Raw genomic sequence first — 27,526 nt, 5'->3', positions numbered from 1 at the left:
CACATTACATCCTTTTATACTGTTTGAGTTTTTCTACAACGGATTTTTTTTTATTTTTATTTTTTTATCTGTAGTACAATTTGGTGGTGGTGGTAGTGGTGGTGGTGGTTATATGCTGTGGAGTTGGTTCCGACTCATAGCGACCCTGTACAGGGTTTCCAAGGCTGTAAATATTTACGGGAACAGAAAGCCTCATATACAAAATAAATTTTGCTATTTTGACTATTTTTAAATATGTGGTACAGTGGCATTAATCATACTTCAAAATTTCTACATGAAATCATCAACCCTGTTTCTATCAAAACTTTGTCATTGCCCTAGACAGAAACTCCATACCGGTAAGTACTCTCCTAGGTTGATTCTCTAGAGGAAGAAACAAAACTAGTGAAGCATATGTTTCTAAATAAATTAAGGGGGCTTCAAAAAGTTCGTAGAGAAAAACAGAAAATTTCCATGAGCTTTTTGATGTCTGCTCATATACGAGGGTAAACTTTTTTTAAACTACCAAACCTTTATTAGAAATAACAAAATATGAAATTGTTTCTTAATATATGGGCTGCGAACCATAGGTCAGCAGTTCGAAACTACCAGTGGTTCCACGGGAGAAAGATGAGGCTTTCTGCTCCCAGAAAGATTTACAGCCTTGGAAACCCTGTTTAGGGTCACTATGTGTCGGAACCGACTCGACGGCACTTAACAACAACAACAACAACAAAGGTCTATAAACTTCTGAATACATTGTTTCTACCTTTTTAAGAACGTTGCATTCTTTGATTGAGTTTAGGGCACAAAAGGAAGTCTGAAGGGGCTGTAGAGTCCCAGTTTAAAATTTCCCAATGAAATTCTCCTAGAATAGCCCTTACTAGTCAGGTCTATTGTTGGGATGGGAAAAAAAAACCTCGGCACTATTTTCCTGGTCTTTTTCACACAAATGCTGTTTTCAGTCTTAATCAACCTTCTTCTTTATAAGTCCCTGTGATTGTCCTGTGTCCTTTGAGAAATCTATCAAGATTACCTTTGGAATCTCAAAATACAGTTGCCTTAACCTTCTGAGCTGACCTTTCAGCCCTGAATTTAACTGACCCACCAGATCCCCACAGCAGCCACTGTATTGACTGGACCTTTTTAATTTTTTGAAGGCACCCTAATGAGACTTAAGACAGTTATATTACTGAAAGAACATATCTGCAGCCGCCCACAAATTGCAGAAACACATTTAAACATGTTTACTTTCTGTTGTTGTTTTTTTAACAAAGCAATGCATGTTTGAACTAGAATTTTAGTAACAATACTTTTTGACTTACCCTTGTACTAGTCTTTATCCCCATTATGTAATAGCAGTTGATTTTCCCCTGGAAATCAGGAACAATCACACCACCAACTAATGTCATAACTCCCTTCTTTGCCTGTTGATCCAGAGGCATGAGGAACCCAAAGTGACTGGGTGGCATTTTTAATGGTGTGCTTCTTGAAAACCCTATACAGGGTCTCTATGAGTCGAAGTCTTGGTGTGACACTGTGGCTTAATGCGCTGGACTGCAAGATTGGCAGTTCTAGCTCATCAGCTGCTCCTCAGAAACTCTGTACGAGGTCGCTATGAGTTGGAACTGAATCGACGGCACTTAACAGCAACGACATATCAATAGAACCAGTGTGGTATCTCCTGATGGAACATTCCTCCCTTTGGGACAGAGACAAGAAGCTAAACTTTTGTAAGGGAGTTGTTAGGGTTATGGTAAGTGGTGCCACTCTTATTTCCACCCCTAGATTTCTGAACCCATGAATCCTGGCTATTCTTTGTGTATGGGAGAAACAGCACCATAAATTGAATGCTGGTTTAGAGCATATACAGCCTCCTGGAGAACATTGCCTCAGTCCTGCAGGATATTACCACCTACCTAGCACCATAATCGTGTCTGTAGAAAGTCAATGCATCAAGTTAGGATGATAAGGAACATGGTGAGATCAGGGAATTCCATGAGCATTTATCCATTGCCACACTTCATTTGCTGTGAAGTGAGTTTCTGGATCCAAAGCAAGGTTGAATGGGATACCGTGAAAAAGAATATGGCATTCTGTAAGTTTTGCCAGAAGTATTGCATGCTTTGAAGGCAAATGTAAGAAGAAAATGTTGCCTTTTCTATGATAGTAGTCGTCCAGTGTAATCAGTTGGCCACCATGCTGCTGGCTGTTTGTCCCTTGAAATGTTGGCATATCAGGGAGTCAGTATTGGCTCTGTTGCTGTCAGATTGCACACTCATCAGTGGCTATATCAAATCAGTGATTGGAAGTCTGTGTTGCTGAGCCAGGTACAACCTCCATCCCTGCCATCATGGCCACTATGTTCGTTGTTAAAATCCTCCTTTGTCGAGGTCATCCTTTTATGGCATTCTCATGAGCTATAAATACATTCACTTCTTTGACTCATTCAGGGAGTTCTGCCCACATACCTCCTCCTCATACTTGCTTATCACCGATTTTCCAGTTATGTTTCTTTCAATTCTTTGACCTTCCAGCCAATCCACTGGCTACAGCTAGTGAATCAGTATACATCATACAACTGGCCATCTCTCCTTCCAAGAAAAAGTAACAACTGGGTGCACTGCTTGAAATTCTGCCAACTAGGAGGATTTCCTTTCAGCACTCTCCACTTTCAAATGGTGCCTGCTTATCATCATCTGTATGACATGCACACGTTTTCTCTTCCTCAGTTGATTGATCATAAGGATCACAGGTTTCAGGATCCTCCCTCCTCTTGAGAGGCGCAGACTGGAAGTTGTTGTTCTAAGGTGCCATTGAGTCGATCCTGACTCATAGCAACCCTATGCACAACACAACGAAACATTGCCCGATCCTGGGCCAACCTCACAATTGTTGCCACGCTTGAGTCCATTGATGCTGCCACTTTGCCAGTCCATCTTACTGGGGGGTCTTCCTCTTTTTCTCTGACCCTCCACCTTACCAAACATGATATCCTTCTCCAGTGACTGGTCCCTCCTGACAATATGTCCGAAGTATGAGAGACAAAGTCTGGCTGTCTTGGCCTCCAAGGAGCACTCTGGCTGCATTTCTTCCAACACAGATCTGTTTGTTTTTTTGGCAGCCCATGGCACTTTCAATATTCTCCTCCAACACCATAACTCAAATGCATCAATTCTTATACGATCTTCCTTATTCATTGTCCAGCTGTATAGTCCCTGTCCAGACTGGAAGAGGAAAAGCAAAATGAGAGTAGTAGAGACCATGGCTATCTTAACTTGTCTTCAGGTCCTCTTAAGTGTAATCTCAAATACCATTTCCTTTTAATGATGGAATGCTGCTGTACATGTCTACCTTTATAATTCCAATGGCATGCAGTTCATGATGATCTGCTCAGACTGCTTGCTAACTTGATTCTCCATAGTTAATTGTTCAGTCTCTAAAGCCTGCTTACAAGTCAACAGCTCTTTGTCAAAAGGATAGTTACCTGCCGGTTATGACAAAGTTTTGCTCCAAAATCTTAAAGGTCTGCTCTGTAATTCCCCAATGAGAACCTGCCAAACACTTCATACAGCATTTCTATCTGCCACTGCCACTTCAAGCACCATCTGATCGGCTGAATCGTACAGCCCAAATGACTGAGCAGCTTGCATGACAGCTTGAGCCTGTTGCAGAGCCTTCCTTTTTTCTGGTCCTACTTAAATCTTGCAGCTTTTCAAAGCATTTATTAAACAGATCAGACTAGCACACCCAAATGAGGGATATGTTATGTCTAAAATTGAAAGGCCCACTTGACATTGTGCTTCCTTTTTAGTAGTAGGAAGGGCCAGATATTTAATAACTTACCCTTCACTTTAGAAGAACTATTTCGACATGCCTCCCACTACTGGACGCTTAGAAATTTCACACAGGTGACAGGTACCTGAATTTTTTATTTCCTGTCCTACATACTAGAATGTGGAAATTAACAAAAATTTAGGTACCTTTCACCTGGATGCAATTTCTAGGGGTCCGGTAGTGAGTGGACCACAAGTTCGGCTTGAATTGCAAGATCCATGGTTCAAACTCACCAGCCACTCCTCAGAAACCCTATATTGGGTTGCTATGAGTTGGAACCAACTTGACAACACAGCAGCAGTATGTAAATGTCTAATCAATTAGTAGAGAGTCGTTGATACTTCTTCCCTACTGGATCAAACCAGTATGATGTCATCAGTGTAATGACCATTGTGACATTTTATGGAAGCTAAAGGTGATCATGGTTCCTGTGGGTTAAATTATGATACAGTGCTGAATATACATCTGAGGTGGGACAGTGAAGTTGTGTTGCTTGCCAGCTGAAGACAAAATGCTTCTGGTGGTCCATCAAAACTGAAATTGAGTAAAGGGCTTTGGCTAGGTTAATAGCTGCATACCAAACACCAGGAAATGTATTAATTTGCTCAAGCAATGAAACCAGGTCTGGAACAGTAACTGTAATTGGAGTCAGCACCTAACTCAAGTTTATGATAATCCTGTGTCACTCTCAATGAGCCATCTGTTTTTTGAACAAGGCAAAAAGATAATTTGAATGGGGTTGTGTTGAGAATCACCACTCTTGCTCTTTCAAGTTATTGATGGTCACACTAATCTCTGCTGTCCCTTCAGAAGTGCTGTATTGCTTTTGGTTTACTATTTTCCTAGGCAGGGACACTTCTGATGGCTTCTACTTGGCTAACTTAATAGCTCTTATTCCACAAGGCATTCTGCAAGTTGCTGAGCATGTCTGTTCTAATTATTCATTCTGGAACTGGGAATGTGAGGCCCCACTGGATACACTGTGAGATGAATGGGAGCTAAGATTCCATTAATAACCTAAATCCCTACACTCATAAAAGGTCATAGATCTCTTTGGGGACGACTGAGAGAAAGATTAACAACATACATTTTTTTGTAGTCTAGTGGGGTCCTAACTCAGGGGGCCCTGGCCTCCCCTTCATTCAAGCAATTGTGGGTCTGTCAACTGACTCAAATCTGGGAATTGATTGAGGGGCCATGGCTCTGTTCTGGTGATTCAGGTTAGACTGCTGTTGACTTGACTTAGAATTCTTCTGCTTGTAAAGGTAAAGGAAATATTTAGATCTCCCACCTCTTTCACCCCTAGGGACACCATGACTAAGTATCTAAAGCTATGAGAGTCATACTATTCTGATTACTGCTCTGCCTCTGCTATGCATTAAGGTAACCATACTTACCTTGTTTTTGTCAATTAAGTGCCACCACTTGGCTCCTATCATGACAGGGTCCAGTCAGCCCCATTGCTGTTAAGTGTCTTAATTCATTTAAGGCAATTCTCACTATCAGATCTGACTTAGAGCAATCACAGTAGTCTTCAAGGACACTCAGACACCCTTCAGAAATGTGTTCCACACCATTGTGATAGAGGGTATCCTCTTGGCACTCCATGGGTGGGTCTGTAGGTCACCTTAATAATCTATTCTACCATGCCAATTTTTTCCTGTAGCGTTTAGAAACCTATATTACATCAAGGCAAGTCTGGCATTTCATCTTGATATACTGAAGCGCATTGCTTAATTCCACCACTCATCTGTCAATTTGTCATACTGTGGTGGCTTCTGTGTTACTGTGATGCTGGAAGCTATGCCATTGGTATTTTAAATACCAGCAGGGTACACCCATGGTGGACAGGTTTCAGCTGAGTTTCCAGGATAAGACTTAGAAGTAGAAACAGACTGTTTCTGAATGTTTAGCCACCAAAAACCTTGTGGACATCAGTGGAACACTGTCAGATAGCATCAGAATAATGAATATTTAAACATGATGAATAGCAGCAATGGCATAACAAGAATTGTGAGGATGGTGCAGGACCAGCAGTGTTTCCTTCTGTTGTGTATAAGGTCACCATGAGTCACAACCAACTTGATGCCATGTAACAACAACACTGCTTAATCCATGCTGCAGTCAACTCACCAAATAGACTTAGATCCTTTTTTAATCTCTCAAGCTGAAACACTGAATAAAGCATCTGTGCTTAGTGAATCGATTTCAATAAATTTAGACTTCCAACTTTATGTTCCTTGCTCCCTTTTCCCAAATCCTTAATAGCCATCGTGGTGCTATGGGTTAATGTGTTGGACTGCAAAGTTGGTTTGAACCACAAGTTCAGCGGTTCAAGCTCACCAACTGCTCCTTGGAAACCCGATACAGAGTTGATATGAATCAGAACTGACTCCATAGCACTTAACACATTCCCCAGGTTTATGTTTTATGTAGTAGAAACATCAAACAGGGAGTATGGTGTACCTCCTTCTGGGTCACCCTTGGTAGGTAATTCACCTCTTGGGGCTTTCTGATGCTTAAAGCTAGTTATAGGTATAGAAGTAAAAATGGAGAGTGCAAGTTGGCCCTTGGTACATTAAGCAATGTCTTGTAAGGCGTCTGCTTCAGGAAGTGCCCCAGGTGCTGCCCCAAGCAATATCTCAAAGAAACGCTTCAGGCATAGCTGGGTTAATCCAATCATATGGAGGTCCAAGGGATAATGAGTCTATTGGGGAAGGTGACTTAGCAGACAAAAATGGAGTAATCTCTTCGTTGGGAGTAAGAGAACTGGTTCTGTTACCAGGACGGATTCAGTGATATTTAGGAGATCAGTGTCTCCATCTTCCTAATTATCTGCCCATATAGCCCTCTTAAGATAGGTGTATGGATTTGTTTTTCAGCAATATCTGCTCAAGTAAAAGAAAGACTATTTTAGGGCACAAGTGGCAACTTTCAGGTCTTGTACGTGGCACTTGAGCTTAGAGATTATCTCTTTCTTTCACCGCTTTGTCTAGCAAAAGCAGGCCTAACCAACCAGCTTCATTATGCTTCTCATTCTGATAAACTGTAGAAGACTATTAAATATGCAATCACTCAGAGTCTTGTTTCTAACAAATATCTGACCCATTTGGTAGTGATAATTTGCATATGTCTGTTGACACTCATGCCAGGATTAGCAGTGCCCTTTACTACGGGAGGCAGTGTCATCAGTGCCTAAAAGACTAGCCAGACTGGAGAGCCAGTTCAGAAAACTAATCCGTACCATTTTGTTCCTCTGGAACAACAGAACTATTCTTGTTACCAATTATTTGAGGTTAGATTCTCTAGAAGAGCAAACCAGTGATGTGTATATAAACATAAAAATATATATGTTGTTAAGTGCCATTGACTCAGACCCCCATATAGGGTTTCTAAGGAGTGGTTGGTGACTTAAACTGCCTACCCCACAAGGCCGTTGGCTCAAGACCACCAGCCACTCCTCAGAAACCATATACAGGGTTGCTATAAATAGGAACTGACTTGAAGGCACTTAAAAACCACCCTTTGGTTAGCAGTCCAGGATTCCAAAATTACATAGAAAGATTTATTTCAAGAAAATGGTTCATGCAGTATTGGGGGCTGGTAAGTCCCAAATCCATGGACCAGGTTATTGTTGGGACTTACAAACCCAAAATTGGCAGGTCAGATGGCAGATTTCTGGCTCATAGGGCTACTGGAGCCTGGTGGATCCCAAAATCTGCAGGTCTGACAGCAAGCTATTGGCTCATTTTCCAGAAACTAGTGGATAGAGGATGCCGAGTCAGATGCAGGATCTAGAAAAGGTGAGCTTTGCTAGCACGTTTATATATCTTGGATGCAGGTCACATTCTTAAGTAAACTTCCCTCTCAACTTATTGTCTGCTTACATGAAAGCACAGAATGGAGGATAATTACATATTAACTGACAAACCAGTGAGACTCAGAGACTAGTCATGTTGACACAAACCCTTAACCATTACAAATAGCAACTCTCCATCCCGCCTCATCTCAGCCTCTAGTAACTATTAATCTGCATTCTGTTTCTCTATATAGTTTTTGTATTCTAGATATTATATATAAGTGGGATTATAAAATATTTGCCCTTTTATGTCTTGATCACTTCTGTTAACCTATGTTTTCAGGATTTCATTGTAGCATATATCAGTTTCATTTCTCTGTTGTTGTTGTTGTTAAGTGCCTTCGAGTCAGTTCCGACCCATAGCGACCCTGTACAGGGTTTCTGAGGCTGTAAATCTTTACAGAAGCAGAATGCCTTATCTTTCTCCTGTGGAACGACTGGTAGTTTTGAACTGCTGGCCTTCAGGTTCGCAGCCCGATTCGTAACCACTACGCTACCAGTATGTATCCATTTTTTTATGTGTTGGGAATAATGCTACAATGAACTTTGATGTTCTAGTATCTATTTGAAAGTCTCTGAAGTCTTAGATACAGTAGAATTGCTGGATCATATTGTACTTTTATGCTTAAATTTTTGAGAACATGCCCAATTGTTTTCCATAGAAGCTACATTTTACTTTTCATTTCTGCCAACAGTGCAGAAAGGTTCTGATTTCTCTACATCCTTGTCAACAGTTGGTATTTACCATTTTTCTGATCATAGCCTTCTTAGTGGGGTGTGTAGATCAAGTAGTATTTCACTCTGGCTTTGGTTCCCATTTCCCTGATGACTGATATGGAGCACCTCGTCATGTTATAACAGCATATTTTTAGGCGTAAAAATAATTATTATACTAAATGGAGCATTGAGGTATATAAGGAGACATTTTTGGTTGAATCTAGATTATTTTTCCTGATGTGTGTGCATGTTGTGTAGGTTACTGTGTGTGTATAGACCTATGATCTTTATATAACATACAGACAGTGATATAGTCCAAGTTCAGTTCTTATCCACCTCAGTAAAGCAAACAGGGCAATAAAGAGAGTCACATGACTTTTTTGGTTTCCCCATGCCTGTAAGAGTCATGTTTACTGGTTTGTTGGGTGCCTTGGTGATGTGTAGGATAACAACTGGAAGGTTGATAGTTCAAACCCACTAGCCACTATGTGGGAGAAAGATGAAGCTGTCTGTTTCCGTCAATACTTACAGCCTCACACACCCTAAATTGGGTCATTGTAAGTCAGAATCAACTAGATGACAGTGAGAGTTTGTTGGGGTTTTTTTTGAGCATTATGAAAAAGTTTGAAATGTTCTGAGAATTATCCAAATGGGACATCAATACCCAGAGTAAACATGTGCTTTTGGAAAAATGGCACAGATATACTTGTACAACAGAGATTTGCCACACACCTTTAATTTGTAAAAAAAAAAAAAAAAAAAATGATATCTGCGCAGTACAAAAAAATGAGGTATGCCTAAATACTAGTTTGTCTTTCATGTTATTGTGCTGCTGGAAGCTATGCCACTGGTATTTTATATTCCAGCAGGTTCACCCATGGTAGACAGGTTTCAGCTAAGCTTCCAGAGAAATACAGGCTAGAAAGAAGGAGAGGGGGACTAATTTAGCTGCTGAATGTTCAGCTATTGAAAACCTTAGGAATAGCAGTGAAACACTATCGGATAGCACCAGAATAGTGTCAGACATAGTGCTGGAAGATAAGTTCCTCACACTGGAGTCTGAAATTGATCAAACATGCAATCAAGATTTATTGATAATTGCTAATAATTGAATTACAAAGGCTGGACACGAAGACAAAGGATCAGTAGTTGGAAAATATGGCCTTGGTGATAGAAGTGATGCTAGAGATCGCATGGTAGAATTGTGCAAAGCCAATGACTTCTTCATTGCAAGTACCTTTTTTAAACAGTATAAAAGACAACTATACACATGGATCTCACAAGATGGCATATACAGAAATCAAATTGACTGCATCTGTGGGAAGAGACAGTGGAAAAGCCCCATATTATTAGGCACAACAAGGCCAGGGGAAGATTGTGAAACAGACCACCAGTTGCTCATGTGCAAGTTCAGGCTGAAGCTGAAGAAAATGAAAACTCGTCAACAGGAGCCAAAATTTGGCATTGAACATATCCCACATAAATTTAGAGACCATCTCAAGAACAGATTTGACACACTAATGACCGAAGACCAGAAGAGTGGGATGACACCAAGAATATTATACAAGAAGAAAGTAAAAAGTCATTAAGAAGGCAAGAAAGACAGAAAATACCAAAATGGTGTCAGAAGAGACTCTGAAACTTACTCTCCAGTGTAGCAATGCTAAAGCAAATAGAAGAAATGAGGAGGTAAAAGAGCTGAACAGAACGTTTCACAGGACAGCTCAAGAAGAAAGTCCAGTATTATAGTGAAATATGCAAGAGTTGGAGTTAGAAAACTAAAAGAGAAGAACATGCTTAGGCTTTCTCCAGTTGAAAGAACTAAAGAAAAAAATTAAAGCCTTGAGTTGCAATATTGAAAGATTCTATGGGCAAAATGTTGAATGATACAGAAAGCATCAAAAAGACGATATAAGGAATACATTGAGTCACTGTACCAAAAAGAAATGGAATATAGCTACCTGGCCAACTGATTGGGAAGAGACCCATATTTGTGCACATTCAAAAGAGAGGTGACCCAATGGAATGCGGAAATCACTGGACAATATTATTAGACAAAATTTTGTTAAGGACAGTTTTTAAATGTCTGCAACAGTACCTTGACAGGGAACTGCCAGAAGTTCAAACTGGATTCAGACAAGGATGGGAATAAAGGATATATTGTTGCTGGTGTCAGATGGATGTTGGCTGAAAGTAGAGAATACCAAAAAGATGTTTACCTGTGCTTTATTGATTGTGCAAAGGCTTTTGATTTTTATGGATCATAACAAGTTATGGGCAGCATTGTGAAATATGAACATTCCAGAGCACTTAATTGTGCTCCTGAGGAACCTGTACATAGACCAGTTGGTCGAACAGAACAAGGGGACACTGAATGGTTTAAAATTAGGAAAAGTATGTTCTGAGGTTGTATTCTTTCACCATACTTATCCAATCTATGCTGAACAAATCATCCTAAGCTGAATTTTATGAAGAGAAGAATGTGGCATCTGGATTGGAAGACTCACTAACAACCTGCGATATGCGGATGATACAACCTTGCTTGCTGAAAGCACAGAGGACTTAAAATACTTACTTATGAAGATCAAAAACCTCAGCCTTCAGTATAGATTGCACCTCAGTGTAAAAACATAAATCCTTATCACTGGACCAGTGAATAACACCTTGTTAAGTGGAGAAAAGATTGAAGTTGTCAAAGACTTCATTTTGCTTATTTGTATTTATTATCAACACTCATAAACAGGCAATCAAACAAGCTATTGCACTAGGCAAATCTGTTATACAAGACCTCTTTAAAGTGTTCAAATGCAAAGATGTCAGTTTCAGGACTAAGGTGCTCCTGACCCAAGCCATGATATTTTTAATAGCCTCACATACATGGGAAAGCTAGAAAATGAATAAGAAACACCAAAGAGGAATTGATACATTTGAGTTCTGGTGTTGGAGGAGAATTTTTAAAGTGCCATGGAAACAAATCTGTGTTGGAAGAAGTACAGCCAGACTGCTCCTTAGAAGTCTGAATGGCAAGACTTCATCTCTCATACTTCGGACATATTATCAGGACAGACATATCCCTGGAGAAGGTTGGTAAAGTGGAGGGTTGGCTAAGAAAGGGGAGACCCCCCAATAAGATGGATGGCACAACGATAGCAGCTCAAGCATAACAAATAATATGAGGATGGAACAGAACCGGGCAATGTTTGTTTCTGTTGTGAGTAAGGTCATTATGAATCTGATGGTGCTCAAAGCCACCTAAGAATAACAGCTTTACTGTTCTAAGCAACATACTTAATATCATGTAAATCATGAACTGATGTTCATGGACTCTTACAAATTTCTAAATACTTTGACATCTTATTCTGGTGTGGCACTATGGGTCAATGCGTTGGACTGCAAGGTCGGTTTGAACCACAGGGTTAGTGGTTCAAGCTCACCAGTCACTCCTCAAAAACCCTATACACGGTCGCTGTGAGTCGGAACCGACTTGTCAGAACTTGACAGCAACAACAATGTTGTTGTTATCAAGTGCCGTCGAGTCGATTGCAACCCTGTATAGGGTTTCCAAGGAGCAGCTGGTGAGCTTGAACCACCAACCTTGCAGGTCAAACAGCTTTGCAGTCTGGCACAGAGCCACACCAGGGCTCCGTAGGTAGTTGGAATTCTCCCCACTCTATAAATCGAGGAAGTAAATCTCAGAGAAATTAAGTTATTTGTTCAAGAGCACATAACTAATAACTGTTTCAGCGAGGCCTTAGTCCCACGTTCTCTGATTTCTAAATACTGTTTTCCTACATTTGCTTACTTTCATATACACCAGTTGTATGATGTGGTCCTTCTCATCAGGAATGGTATCACCTGCTCAGGAGCTTTTGAAAAGTTTTGATTGCTTAGAGTGACTTCTGGGGAATTCTAGCATTTAATACTAAATGTTGAGTGCTGTACCTGGTCTTATACAACAAAGAATTGTTCCATCAAGATTTCATCATACTCTGTTGAGCAATTTTGGTGACACTTTTTGCTCTTTTCAATGATCAGATGATTGCATTACAACAGTCTTGCCCTTGATGACTAAAAATTTTGTTTTTGTAAGCCATCACTTCTTGCTTAGCTGAGTATACTTAATTAGGACGTCATTCTCATCTTTCTAAATTATAGATTTTAATCTGCTGAAAATTGAAACCAAATTAAAAAGTGTCTGAGTAAATGAGATCATTTCTGTAAGACTAGAGCTGTTGCAGTTTTTCAGAGGCCATAATGACTTCTAATCATACGTTCAGAGACGAATGGCGAAGAAAATTCTTGCTAGATTTTATCTTAGAGGAAAGGGAAATGTGCAGAGTCTTATAATTTTAACAACTAAAATAAGTATCTTGACTACCATAAATAATTTTATACATGTTAATAGTAGTTTACATAGCTTCTAGCAACAATACTATGAAGTAAGTTGTTATTAGGTGCCATCGAGTTGGTACCGACTCATAGCAACCTTATGCACAGCAGAATGAAACACTGTACGATCCTGGGCCAACCTTACTATCGTTGCCATGCTTGAGCCCATTGATGCTGTCACTTTGCCAATCCATCTCGCTGGGGGTCTTCCTCTTTTTCTCTCACCCTCCACCCTACCAAACATGATATCCTTCTCAAACGACTGGTCCCTCCTGACAATATGTCCAAAGTATGAGAGACGAAGTTTGAAGCACTCTGGCTGCACTTCTTCCAACACAGATCTGTTGGTTCTTTTGGAAGCCCATGACACCTTCAATACTCTTCCAACACCATAACTCAAAAGCATCAATTCTACAGTCGCTTTCACATGCATATGAGATTATTGAAAATACCGTGGTTTGGGTCAGGTGCACCTTAGTCTTCAAGCTGACATCTCTGCTCTTCAACACTTTAAAAAAAAGGTATTATGCAGCAGATTTGCCTAATGTAATACATCCTTTGATCTCTTGATTGCTGCTTTGGTAAATGTTGATAGTTGATCCAAGAAGAATGAAGTCCTTAACAACTTCAATCTTTTCTCCATTGATAAAGAATGTTGTTTATTGGCCCAGTGGTGAGGATTTTTGTTTTCTTGACATTGAGATGTAATCCATACTGAAGGCTGTGCTCTTTGATCTTCATTAGTAAATATTTTAAGTCCTTTATTTTCAGCAAGCAAGGCTGTGTGTGTCATCTGCATATTGCAGGTTGTTAATGAGTCTTCCTGAGATAAATAGGTAAGATAAAACAAAAAAACCCACCTATTGCAATTGAATCAATTCTGACCCATGGCAGTCCCATGTGCTATAGAACAGAACTGGTCCATAGGGTTATCTTGGCTATAATCTTTATGGAAACCAGCCTTCTGCAGCACAGCTAGATGGCTTCAGACTTTCAACCTTTAGGTTAAGTAGCTGAGAGCAAACCATTTGTGCTGCCCAGGAACCTAGTAAGTAGGATACTACTCACTAATACACTCACTCATTCATTTTGATGAATTGAATATTGGAGCTTAGCCTGGTTATATGTCCAATCTCTCAGAACTGGTAAGGATCAAGCAGTGGTTTTCCATTGTAAATACCCTTTTGCTTCTCTGAGTGTGTCTTTAAATGCATATGTTGGATGCAGTATAAAATTGCAATAATTCTCTATGACCACACCTTTAGATAAATTCACCTGTGATTTTCTATTTTAATAGTATGGTGAGCATCTGTATTCTTGGTATGTTTTTGGTTTTTAGCTGAAACAGAGAAGAACAAGAAGAAGAAAAAGAAGAAAAAGAAAAACAGAAAAGTGAGTGGTCTGCCTCCTGAGATCGCTGCTGATCCTGAACTAGCAAAATACTGGGCCCAGAGGTACAGACTCTTCTCCCGTTTTGACGATGGGATTAAATTAGACAGAGGTAAAGTATATATGTATATTTAACTTTATTTTGAAACCATCTCAAACTTTCAGAAGAGTTGTAAGAATACTACAGAGAATTTTCATATCCCTATTACCCAGATTCATTTATTTTTAACATTTTATCACAGTTGTTTATCACTTTTTCTCTCTGTATGCATGTGTGTATATTCTAATCCAGTTGAATGTAATGGTACACACATCCTAGCCCTGCCCCTAAATACTTTGACTTGTATTTCCTAAAAGCAATGATAATTTCTGATTGACAATAATAAAATTACTAAATTCAGGAAATTGGACCTTGTGAAAATATTATTATACTCTACAGTGCTAATTCTACTTTCAATCGTTGTCCTAGTCATGTCCTTTCTTGTGTTTCTCTTTTCTAGTATGAAATCATGTATTACATTTAATTTTCATGTTTCTTTAGTTTCCTTTCATCTGGAGCAGTTCCTCAGCCTTTTTTTACTTTGATGATATTTGCATTTTTTAAGAACGGTAGCCTATAATCCTGCAGACGCCTTCAATGTGGATATCTATGTATTTTTGTTTTAATCTCAGATTCGGGTTACTCTGAATTCGTAGCATATTAGCATAAGTAGCAAAAGCAATTGATAGGCCTCGCAAATGGAACATCTGAAGAAGGAATACTTAGTATGGAAAGATAGGATTTAATTGTTTGACATTGGAAACTGAATTCTTACTTGAGCTTTCCTGCCTTAACAACTTATTAGTAAGTCTTACAACTAGAGTACATTTTCATTTTTGGGCTACCTAGAAATTAGTCTTGATTAGTTGTCAAAATCAGGACATATTGATCCATGGTAGAATCTCAGAAATTCCAAGAATTTAATATAATTAAAAACTACTGTGTTTTGAGGATAGTATGTTGGAACTTGTTTGAAAAATAAAACTGGAAAAGAGCTTTGAATTTCATAAAATAAATTTATACTTTTACTCTTCTAGCAGTGTTGTTAAGGTGAAGTAACTAAAAAGTAGGCTCATCATTTTGCTCAGGGAGGGCATAGCTTTCTAGAAAATGAAAATGTCTTCTGCTGGGAAAAAAGAGGGCAGTGTCCCCTTTCCTCAAATGAGCACAGGACCTCATTTCTGAAATGATGAGGCTCTTCTGCCTTTCTATGTACTACTGAGGCCTTGTTTCCTCTGACCCTTGGAAAAGGTGAGACATTTTCCAAAGTGTCCAATATAAATCTTATTGTCCCTTCAGTAGAGTTGAAATAATTGGGAAACTCAGTGGAGTTTGGGAAATTTGCTAATGAGAATAGCTAAAAAAAATAAAAATAAAAAATCCTTTTTTTACATAGTATATAGTACTTATAACAGAAAAATCAGGATTATTTTTCATTATTGGAAACAGAGAGGTATGTTAGAGAATAACCAGGTATGAATTGAAGGTGGTTGTTTCTTTGGAAATTAGGAATGGGATAATAATACTGCTGCTTTTTATAACAAGCATTGTAAAGCTTTTATTTAAAACTGGATAATATACATAATTTTTTTGAAAAGAGAAACTAAGTTTTTCAAAAGTATGTTATATATGGTATTGGTATTATTTGCTGTGTATTTTCTTGGCTTGCCTTCTTAAAAGTGAGTGTATTATCAGAAATACTCTTCCCTTACAGAGGGCTGGTTTTCTGTCACTCCTGAGAAGATAGCTGAACATATTGCTGGGCGAGTCAGTGAGTCCTTCAGATGTGACATTGTAGTGGATGCATTCTGTGGAGTTGGAGGAAATACCATACAGTTTGCTTTAGCAGGAAAGAGAGGTAATTAATAATTAATGTGTGTGAACTATTTTAGTTTCTATTCATGTACTATATGTTTTGCATTAGCCTATCTTTCCTCAGATTTAATATATAATTAAATTTTTAATCCAGATATTTGAAATAATAGTGAGCATATGTTAAACACACACTGTATGTCAGCTGGATCCGATGGGGGGTGAAAGCAGTCAGCATACTTAGCTGCTAACAAAGTAGGTAGCATGCTGAGCTAGTTGAGTCCATCCAGAGATGCCTCAGAAGAAAGAAGGGCAATCCACGAGAATAAGTCAAAAAGCATTCCTGCTAGTCTTCCGGTTCATACATGCACAGGTTTATTCCAGACAAAACATGTTTGAACATGTTGCTGCAATCAGTGGATGATAGCACACAAGTTCTCTCAGTAATACACTTATCTTAGTCTTGTTAGGATGCCTTCAAAAACAAAAAAGTGCTTTTTGTGCCATTTGTTGTTGTTTTTAGGTGCCATTAAGTGGGTACTGACTCATAGTGGCCCTATGCACGACAGTCCTGTGCCAGCCTCACGGTCATTGCTGTGCTTGAGCCCACTGCTACTGCCACTGTGCCAGTCCATCTCATTGATGAGCCCTCATTTTCTCTGACCCTCATTTTTACCAATCATGATGTCTTTCTCCAAAGACACATCATCCCTCCTGATATTATGGCCAAAGTATGAGAGATGAAGTCTGACTATCTTGGCTTCCAAGGAACATTCTGGTTGTACTTCTGCCAATACAGAGTTGTTTGTTCTTTTGTCAGTCCATGGTAGTTTTAATACTGTCTCTTAACACCATAAGGAGCTCTGGTCGCGTAGTGGTTAGGAATCGGGCTGCTTACCTCAACGTTAGCAGTTCAAAACAACCAGCCATTCTTCGGGAGAAAGATGAGGGTTTCTACCCCCTCAAAGATTTACAGACTTGGAAACTCTATACAAGGTGGCTATGAATCAGAACTGACTCTACAGCACATAACCACCACCACCACCTATAACATCATAACTCTAATGCATCAGTTCTTCTACAGTCTTCCTTATTCACTGTCCAATTTCCACATGTATATGTTGCTGCTTTTAAGTGCCATACCCATAACGACTATGTATAGGGTTTCTGAGGAGCAGCTTGTGAGCTTGAACTGCCAACCTTGTGGTTCAAACCGACTTTGCAGTCCAGCGCATTAACCCACAGCTCCTCACCAGGACTCCGACTTCTTTGCTCTTGAATACTTTAAAGAGGTCTTGTGCAGCATATTTGCTTAATGTAATATGTCTTTGATTTCTTGACTGCTGCTTCCATGAGTGCTGATGGTTGTTCCAAGCAAATGAAGGCTTCGACAACTTCAGTCTTGTCCCCATTTACCTTGATAGTATTTATTGGTCCAGTGGTAAGGATCCATCTGACATCAGCGGCGATAGCCCTCATTCCACGTCCTCGTGTGAATCCAGCTTGAACCTCTGGCAGTTCTCTGTCAAAGTACTGTTGCAAGTGTTTTTAAATTATCTGTAGCAAAATTTTACTTTCATGAAATATTAATGACATTGTCCAATAATTTCTGCATTCTGTTGGGTCACCTCTCTTTGGAATGTGCACAAATGTGGGTTTCTTCCAATTAGTTGGCCAGGTAGATGTCTTCCAATTTCTTGGCATAGGTGAGTGAGTGCCTCCAGTTCTACATCAGTTTTTTGAAAGACTTCAGTTTGTATTACATCAATTCCTGGAGCTTTGTTCTTTGCCAATGTCTTTGTGCACTTTGGACTTCTTCCTGCATTAACATTGACCCCTGATCATATGCCACTTCTTGAAATGTTGACCATTTTTTTGGTACAGTGACTCTGAGTATTCCTTCCATCTTCTTTTGATGCTTTCTGCATCGTTCAGTATGTTGCCCATAGATGCCTTTAATATTTCAAGTCGGGACTTAAATTTTATCTTCAGTTCCCTCAGATTGAGAAATGCTGAGTGTATTTTTTCCTTTTGGCTTTCTAACTCTAGGTCTTTGCATATTTTATTATAATAATTTCCTTCAGCTTCAGCCTGAACTTACATATGAGCAATTGATGACCTGTTCCATAGTCTGCCCCCATCTTGTTTTTTCTGATGATATGGCTGGAGCTTTTCCTCTGTCTCTTCCCAAACATGTAGTCAGTTTGATTTCTGTATATTCCATCTGGCAAAGTGTATGTGTGTAGTCATCTATTATGTTGTTTAAAAAAGGTATTTGTAATGAAGATGTCATTTGTCTTGCAAAATTCTATCATGCAATCTCCAGCATCATTTCTGTCATGAAGGCCATATTTTCCTGGGCTTCAAAGTCAGTTTGAATGGCAAAGTTGACATTTTAAGCTCACCAGCTGCTCCTTGGAAACCTTATATAGGGTCGCTGTGAGTTAGAACCTACTTGATAGCACTTAAAAACAATAACAATCCTTCTTTGTTTCCATCCTTTGGATTCCAGTCGCCATTAATTATCACTACATCTTGATTACATGTTTTGATCAATTTCAGACTGAAGATGTTGGTAGAATTCTTCAATTTCATCATCAAATGTTCTTTTTGATAATGATTATGATGCCATTCCTCTTCAATTTGTCATTCCCAAAATAATAAGCCATATGATTGTCAGATTCAACCTGGCCAATACCAGTTTATTTCAGTTCACTAGTGCCTAGGATATCAATGTTTAAGCCTTCCATTTCATGTTAGACAGCTTCCAATTTTCCTTGTTTCATACTTTGCACACACCATGTTCTGATTATTAGTGTTTGTTCGCAGCTGTTTCTTGTCCTTTTGAGCTGTGCCCCATAAGCAAATGAAAGTCCCAAGGGCTTTACTCCATTTGTGTCATCGTAGTCTACTCTACTTTGAGGAGGCAGCCCTTCCCCTGTCGTATTTTGAGTGCCTTCCAACCTGAGAGGCACATCTTCTGGCAGTATATCTGGCAATATTCTGGTGCTCTCCACCATGTTTTAATATTCAGTATTCTGGTGCTACCTGACAGTGTCCCATGCTATTTGTGAAGTTTTCATTGACTAAATATCCAGAAGTATTTTGTCTCTCCTTCCTAATCTGTGTTAGTCTGCAAGCTCATCAGAAACCTGTCTACCATGGGTGACTCTGCTGATATTTACAATCACAACAACATGCAAGCCACCACAGTATAACAAACTAACAGATGAGAGGTGGTTTTGTGTTATAGGAAGGGAAAAAAACAATTTTGAGTTCAATTCTCATATCACATCTTTAACAAAATTCAAGTGGACATATTCCCAGATAATTGAATATTTGTAATAAGTTTGCATAAATGCTGCCCCACATAAAATAGCAGTTTTTAGAGACATTAGGTGTTTTAAGGAAGGTCAGAAAGACCTCAAAAATATGAGCCAAGAGACGCAAGACTTTCAACTTTAACAAGTAAAGAAACTCTGGCTAAAGTTCAGATCCTAGGGTAAAAAGACTATAGAATTACCACTGATATACTGAAGTTGGGATTCCACATGATTTATCATTTTCAATGTTAAATGAACATCTTGGCCTCAGCAAGTTTTCATCTAGATGGATGCCAAAAATGTTACACAAAGAGCTAAACTTAAAGAGCTGATCTTTCTATCAGTCTTTTAAGCAAGATCGAAACTAACAAAGATGATTTTATGGAATGAATCATAACCAAAACTCAGTCTTAGATTTATAAGTACGATCCATTGAGCAAGGTCCAACTGAAAAAGCTAAGAATCATATGGAGTCCTGGTGTAGCACTGTGGGTTAATGCACCAGACTGCAAAGTTGTTTGAACTGCAAGGTCAGTGGTTCAAGTTCACCAGCTACTCCTTGGAAACTCTGTACAGGGTCAATGTGGGTCGGAATCCACTCAAAGACACTTAACAACGACAAGAATCATATGACACTTTTGGGGGGTGTCCAAAGCAGTAATGTTTATAGAATTTCTCTAAAGACACAGGATAATCACAGGGACTTATTAGGAAGAAGGTTGAAGAAATTTCAAAACTGCATTATGAGAAAAAGACCAGGAAGTTGCACTGAGGAATGTTTTCCATCACAACTATGCGCATACTTCCCTAGCAAAAGTGTTGTCCTACAAAAGCTTCACTTAGAAACCTTACCCCATCCTCTTTATGACCCTGATCTTGCCCCTTCTGATTGTAAAAGGAACACAATTTGAGTCTCTTTAGGATGCCAACAGTGCCGTTTTGATATCTTGTAAACCGAAGAATACAGAATTCTTTAGTGAAAGGTTGTTGTTATTGTTAAGTGCTGTCAAGTAGGTTCCAACTCACAGTGACCCTGTATAGGGTTTCTGAGGTGTGGCTGATGGGTTTGAACTGCTGATCTTTTGGGTTGAAGACCAGTGCTGATCCTATAGCACCACACCATGAGTCCAGTGAAAGGTTGTTGTTGTTCAGTACCGTCAAGTCTGTTCAAACTTACAGTGTCCCTATATAGGGTTTCTGCAGAGTGGTTGGTGAGTTTGAACCACCCACCTTGTGTTTCCAACTGACCTTTAAGTCGAGTGCTTATCCTAAAACACCGCACCAGGACTATGAAAGGTTGTTGTTGTTGTTATGTGCCGTGTAGTCGGTTCTGACTCATAGCGACCCTGTACAGGGTTTCCAAGGCTGTAAATCTTTATGGGAGCAGAAAGCCTCATCTTTTTCGTTGGAACAGCTGGTTGTTTCCAACTGCTGACCATGAGACTAGCAGCCCGATTCGTAAGCACTACGCTACCAGAGCTTCTGGAAATAGCACTTTGAGAAGTGTGTAGATCTAGATGGAAGATACATAGAGAAACCCAAGAGCTTTACATTTTGATATTTTTGTTTAATAAAATGTTCTTACGATTTTGTAGCAATACTCTTTGACTTACATTTGTAATTCTATGAAACTATCTCAAATATCCTGTGGACTTCGCTTCCAACAAGGCTCCCTGAGGGCTGCTCAGAGAACAAGGTGCACTGAGAAACAGCCAATTGCAGGTGTAAATTTGCAAAACGGCTACTTTAATTAAAAAAGGAGGACTTTTGTTTGTTTGTTTGTTTGTTTGTTTGTTTGTTTGTTTGTTTGTTTGTTTTTGGTTTCTTTCATTCATGGGAAAATTCCATTATCTTTTAGTTCCATTTTCCATGTAAGTTTTGAAGCCCCCCTTGCACCAAAATATATACAAACATATGCACTTTATATAATATCTTCAACATTCAAATTACATGACATCTTACTTCACAGTATCGTGGATGTTCCGTATCATATGCCCATAGACCAGTACAGCTACTCCTACCTCTTTCTCATATGAATTCAAACCAATGGCATTTTGTTTAACAGCTGAGCCCTTAACACTTAACCTCTGGGCCACCAGGGATTCTTGCAAGCATTATAATACGTAATATAGTCTTCACCGAGCATAATGTAGCTATTAAGCAACACATACCTTTAATTCAGTATTACCATCCAGTAGAACATTCTGCAAAACAAATGTTCTGTATCTGAGCTGTCCATTATGGTAGCCTGTAGCCATGTGACTTGAACAATTGACATGTGGCGAGTGTTGACTGAGAATCTAAATCTTAAGTATAGTATTTAAATTTAACTAGGGTCGCTATGAGTCAGAACTGACTCCACGGCACACAGCCACTACCACCAATCTTAATTTTATAGCCATGTGTGGCTAATGACTTACTGGACTATGCAGTGCTATACAGTCTCATCATACATTTGTCAGCATTTTATTTATGTGATAAATCAAGTGCTTAGTTTCTGTTAAATCCAAAAGCAAACTCTGCCTCCAGGAGAAGCGCAGGTGAAAACATGAGGAGTAACTGAATACATTTGTTGTTGAGAGCCAGTTTTTCCTAAGAATTTTTGGTGTGATCAAAAATTCTGTCCATCTGTCTGTTGAACTATAAAATAGATTGAGTGCTTGAAATGGATTTTTTTTTCCTTTTAGAAATGTAAATGTGTGTTTATTTATAAATAAACAGAATAGCCGCATTACAATGTTTTACATTATGTTGCAACATAACTCTAATAGGTGCTTATAGTCATTGCTTACTAGACTTGCTATTGTGGCACTGTAGCGTCAGCGCTGGAATGTGATCCACAAGGTGAACTGTTCAATCTCACCAGCTACGCCTTGGAAACAGTGCTCAACGTCTCTGAGTCAAAACCGACTCAAAGGCACTTTACAGTAACAACATACAGTCATTGTTTACGGAGCCCTGGTAGTGTAGTGGCTTACAACTTGGCTACTAACCACAAGGTCAGCAATTCCAATCTACAAGTCATTTGAAGGCAAAAGATGAGGCTTTCTGCTCCTGTAAAGATTTACAGCCTTGGCAACCTTATATAAGGTCACTAAGGGTCAGAACCCACCCAGTGGCATACAACAACCAACACCCTAGTCATTGATTGCTTAGGTGATTTATTTAAGACCTAATTTCTCAAAACTGTTAAATCTTCACACTGACATTTTCTGGAAAAGAGTTCTATTTCCGTCAAGATTCTACTTATCCCTTCCAAATATAATATGTTGCCATTAACACAATAGTGTACATTTGAGTGCACCTGAGTAGTTTACTGAAGGCCATGGGTAAACTAAAAATAATTGGTTTGCTAATTAGTGAGTGGGTTACAAGTTGGGCTGCTAACTGCAAGGTCGGCAGTTAGAGACTGCCAGCTGCTTCATGGTGTGGCACTGTGGGTTAATGTGCTGGAGAGCAAAGTTGTTTTGATCTGTAAGGTTAGTGGTTCAGGCTCCTCAGAAACCCTATACAGGGTCGCTGTGAGTTGGAACCAACTCAGCAGCACTTCATACCACCAAGAACAAAGCTGCTCCCTGGGAACAATAAGGCTCTCTGCCCCAATACAGATTTACAGCCTTAGAACCAATACGAGGTCTCCATGAGTTAGAACCGACTCCACAGCACACAATCACCACCACCAATTATAAAGCTGCACTAAATGAAATGAAAACCTATTTCAGTGAAAAGATGGTATTTCCTGTTTCTTATATAAAGCCGTTTGAACCACAAGGTTGGTAGTTCAAGCTCACCAGCTGCTCCTCAGAAACTTTATACAGGGTTGCTATGGGTCGGAACCGACTCGACGGCACTTCACAACAACAACATACATAAAATGTCACACTAAACATCAGCAGCAGATATTTTTGTAGTTTTCTTCCATAACTTGGCTTTAGAGGTTTGTAGTAACTTGTTTTCTATAGAAGTCAAATTTGTCTTCTTTTAGGAGTTTTCAAATTTTTCTACTTTGCCTTCTTTAGGGGGCTAATTTTGAAAAATTTGTCTTTTCTGAGATCTTGACGTTGTAGGCTTTCCATTGCAATTAATGACCTTTTAAATAAACTGTCTGCCACCCAGGCTTCACCAAGCACAGTGCTGGCTGCATATTCAGCACTCATTAGGAACTTTGTGGTTCATTGGTCTGTGTGTTTCTACTTGCACCATGTTGTTGTTGTGTTAAGTGGCGTGGAGTCGGTTCCCACTCATAGAGACCCTGTAACGGCTTCCGAGGCTATAAATCTTTACGGGAGCAGAAAGCCTCATCTTTTCTCCCACGGAACAGCTGGTAGTTTCGAACTGCTGACCTTGCAGTTCACAGCCTGATTCGTAACCACTACACTACCAGAGCCAAAGAAAGCCTCATCTTTCTCCCACGGAACAGCTGGTAGTTTCGAACTGCTGACCTTGCAGTTCACAGCCTGATTCGTAACCACTACACTACCAGAGCCAAAGTAAATGTGCTAGGTAAAAAGTGTTCTCAAATAGATAACATTTTACATAAAGAACTGTTGTTGCTTGTTTTGGTAAAGCTGCTTGCATGAAATGACTTTGAAAGCCAGATCTCTCGGTACATTTGATGCAAATAAATCCTTTTAATTCAGTTAAGAATGTTAACTTAAGTCTATATCACTGATATAGACCAAATACCTTAATAGTATGCAAAATTCCCTTTACAGGAAAGTTTATAGAATGTAAACAGACAGAAAGATGAACCACTGTATATAACTGATAGCCAATGATTCCTTTTTCTTTTTACTATCTTTAGTGATCGCCATTGACATTGATCCTGTGAAGATTGACCTTGCTCGCAATAATGCCGAAGTTTATGGGGTTGCTGAGAAGATAGACTTTATCTGTGGAGATTTCCTGCTGCTGGCATCTCACCTAAAGGCGGATGCTGTGTTCCTTAGCCCTCCTTGGGGAGGACCAGACTACGCTACTGCAGAGACCTTTGACATCAGGACAATGATGTCTCCTGATGGATATCCTTTGGAGGTTTTGAGAGTTTACACATAATAACCATATGTCAAGAGGAAAGCGTGTTTGTGTGAGAGAGAGAGAAAAAGAGAAATTGAGTGGGAGAGAGATATACTAATAGTATTTGTTTTTGTAGTTTAAAAACTAGATATATAAGTGTTAAGTAATGAATGGTTGGTTTATAAAACTAATGGCAAATGTGACATCATATTTCCTTTGGTTAAAATTTCAATTTTGCCATTGCAAAGTAAGAACTAAAAAGCATTTAAGAAGTTATTTGAAGGATTTCCTCAAGACTCTTCCCAATGCACACTGAATTGTGTTCTAATTCTTTGTGCATCTCGAAGTGTTTTTGTTGTTATTATTCTTCTAAGATACTAACACAAACTCTTATTTCAAAAAGAATTGCATCATTTTCCCCTTTCTTCATCACCTTCTCCCCTGAGGAATCATCTGTCTGTAAGAAGACACACATTTTTAACTTGATGAGTAGAATTTAGAATGTCGCCTACAGTGACTGGAGTTGCCCATCTCTATTCTTTCCTGGAACGAGAGTCACTGAGTGTTACTATCCCACCTTTTTTCATATAATTAGGAATTGGCAGCTAGGGAAAGAGGGTAATATTTCTGACTCTTTGGCTAACTACCACCATAATTTTTCATTTGCCAGGGACATTGTGCTACTGAACTAGAAAGCTATTCCTTAGTATTTATTAGATACCTTTACAGAATTTAAGTTGTGCTTTGTTATGACATATCAAAATACATTTAGATTATGATAAAATGAGTAAAGGACATCTCTGATCAGAAAATAACTGGGTTTTTTTTGTTACTTTTCCTTAACTACTTGCCACCTTTGAAATTTTCAGACTTTCACAGAAGATCACTAAAAATATTGTCTATTTTCTTCCAAGAAATGCTGATGTTGACCAGGTAAGTTACTGAGGAGAAGTCCCTAGCCAGTTGACTATTAGAAAATTGGAAGTATTTGTCAGTTAAATCTTTATCTATTGTATCTTCTTAGTCCCCACGACTCCTGGCATACATATATAGGAAAAGAATCCAGAAAGTTCATGTGAAAATACCATTATCTTTTTAATTTCAGTTTTCCATGAACTCTTTGTATGTCCTTGTATGTTTTGTGGTGCCGTGAGTTAATGCCCTGGACTGCAAAGTTGGTTTGAACTGCAAGATCAGCAGTTCAAGTTCACCAGCCGCTCCTCAGAAACCTCATACAGGCTCGCTATGCGTGGTAACCAACTTGATGACACTTAACAACAACAACATTTTTTATATACACCACTCCTGGATTTTAGAAATATATGTTGCAAATACTATACAGCCAAACAAGCCTAGATCTGCCACTAATGAAACCTACCTCTAGAGTAGATGTGGTAAATGTTTCTGAGAATAAATAGTATCAAGTGCTGTCAAGTTGATTCAAACCCATAGCGACCCTTATAGGGTTTCCAAGGAGCAGCTGGTGAGCTTGAACTGCCGACCTTGCAGTTCAAACAGTTTTGCAGTCTGGTGCATTAACCCCCAACGCCACACCAGTATAGACACAGGTAAAACCTGAATTTAGCCACCAACAATGTAAACTATAGTCTTAAGAAGACTAGCATCAAACATCCTTATTCAGTTCTTACCATCAACGCAGTACTTTTCCCTAGTAGAATTAGATGTGGTGTTATAATGGCCTCATAGAGATTTGATAGTGTCTTTATTTCAGTCTTTTATTGCCACTCTATAAACACTAGCACACATTTGCTTTGTGCTAGACACTCTAATGAAAATATTTGATCTTTCTAAATTGCACTGTAACCTTACTACTATAGTTAGATGCTCTCCTGTCAGCTCCAACTCTTAGCAATCTGAATAATAGAAGAAACATTGTCCATGTACCATCTTCATGACCATTGTATGTTTAAGCCTGTTGATCCAGCATTTATGTCAGTTCTTGTCTCTATTTTACTGTAAATGATACCCTTTTCTAGCATTGTTCTTTCCTGATGATGTATCCGAAGTAAGTGAGCTAAAGTCTTGCCATACTCACTTATAAAGAGTATTCTGATTGTATTATTTCTAAGACTGACTTGCTTCTTCTTCTGGTAGTTTGCAGTACATTCAGTATGTGCTGTCAAGTCGGTTCCAACTCATAGTGACCCTGAATAGGGGTTCCAAGAAGTGGCTGGTGAGTTTGAACCGCCGACCTTTTGGTTCAGACTGACCTTCTGGTCCAGTGCATTATCCTACAGCACCACACCAGGACTTCATAGTCAGTATACCACAGTTCTAATGTTATTAGGTGTCGTTTTTTCCTTGGATCTCCTTTAAGAGCTATCCATGTGAGCTTTTCATCTTTTTTTTCTGGGGAGCATTTAGCTCCTTTTTCTCTTTCATTGTTTTGTATGTGTCTTTTCATTGCCTTCTTAATCTGCAAGGTTTCTGCTGAGGAATCAGAGCTTAACCTTATTGGTTCTCCTTTGTAGATAACTTTTTGTTTTTTTCCAAGCTGCTCTAAGGATTCTTTCCTTGTCTATGGTGTTGGAAACTTTGATAATGATATATATGTCTTCACAGGAGACAGATAAGCCTTTCTGCTCCCACAAAGATTTACAAGCCTTGGAAATCCTGTACAGGGTTGTTATGAGTTGGAACCAACTCCATGGCACAACAACAACATATATGTCTTAGTGATTTTCTTTTGCGATCTATCCTGTTTGGGGTTTGTTCAGCTTCTTATATGCTTATCTGCGCATCTTTCATGATGTTAGGGAAGTTTTATACCCTTTCATACCTGAAGGGCCACCAAGGCTCGTGGTCTTATGGTTACACCGGTCTCTACCAGTAAGCCTGCGCTCTTTTTTTATGATTTTGCGTTTCTTCCACATTTTCTCCCACTTTATCCAGGATCTTCTAATGTAATCCCTTTCAGAAAAGTTAATTGAGGTAGCAGGACACCATGTAGTTCTTCTGTTCTCAGAATCATGGAGACTGATGTTTACGTGATCCATCTATCCCTTGAGCACATTGTTTCTAAGCCATTTCAGTTTTCATCACTTTCCTCTAGATAAGAAGAAACCAAAAATTACACCTTAGATAGCTGCTCATGAACTTTTTTAAGATGCTAGTCACTACTCACTAAAGTAGGATAGAGAACAT

General features: G+C 39.1%; 1 protein-coding gene across 1 annotated transcript in view; it reads left to right on the top strand.

Annotated features, from left to right (window-relative positions):
- The window catches only part of TGS1 (trimethylguanosine synthase 1), an 80,646-nt gene that overhangs the window by 47,379 nt on the left and 5,741 nt on the right, over positions 1 to 27,526 (top strand). The window contains exons 9-12 of the mRNA XM_006871845.1: positions 14,121 to 14,282; positions 15,925 to 16,068; positions 24,150 to 24,366; positions 25,216 to 25,294. Coding sequence (XP_006871907.1) covers positions 14,121 to 14,282; positions 15,925 to 16,068; positions 24,150 to 24,366; positions 25,216 to 25,294 — 602 coding nt within the window. The remainder of the gene's footprint in view (positions 1 to 14,120; positions 14,283 to 15,924; positions 16,069 to 24,149; positions 24,367 to 25,215; positions 25,295 to 27,526) is intronic.

Source organism: Chrysochloris asiatica, unplaced genomic scaffold (genome assembly GCF_000296735.1).
Source record: "Chrysochloris asiatica unplaced genomic scaffold, ChrAsi1.0 scaffold00176, whole genome shotgun sequence".
In the NCBI taxonomy this organism is placed as follows: Eukaryota; Metazoa; Chordata; class Mammalia; order Afrosoricida; family Chrysochloridae; genus Chrysochloris; species Chrysochloris asiatica.
This window is presented reverse-complemented; position numbering and strand designations above follow the sequence as displayed.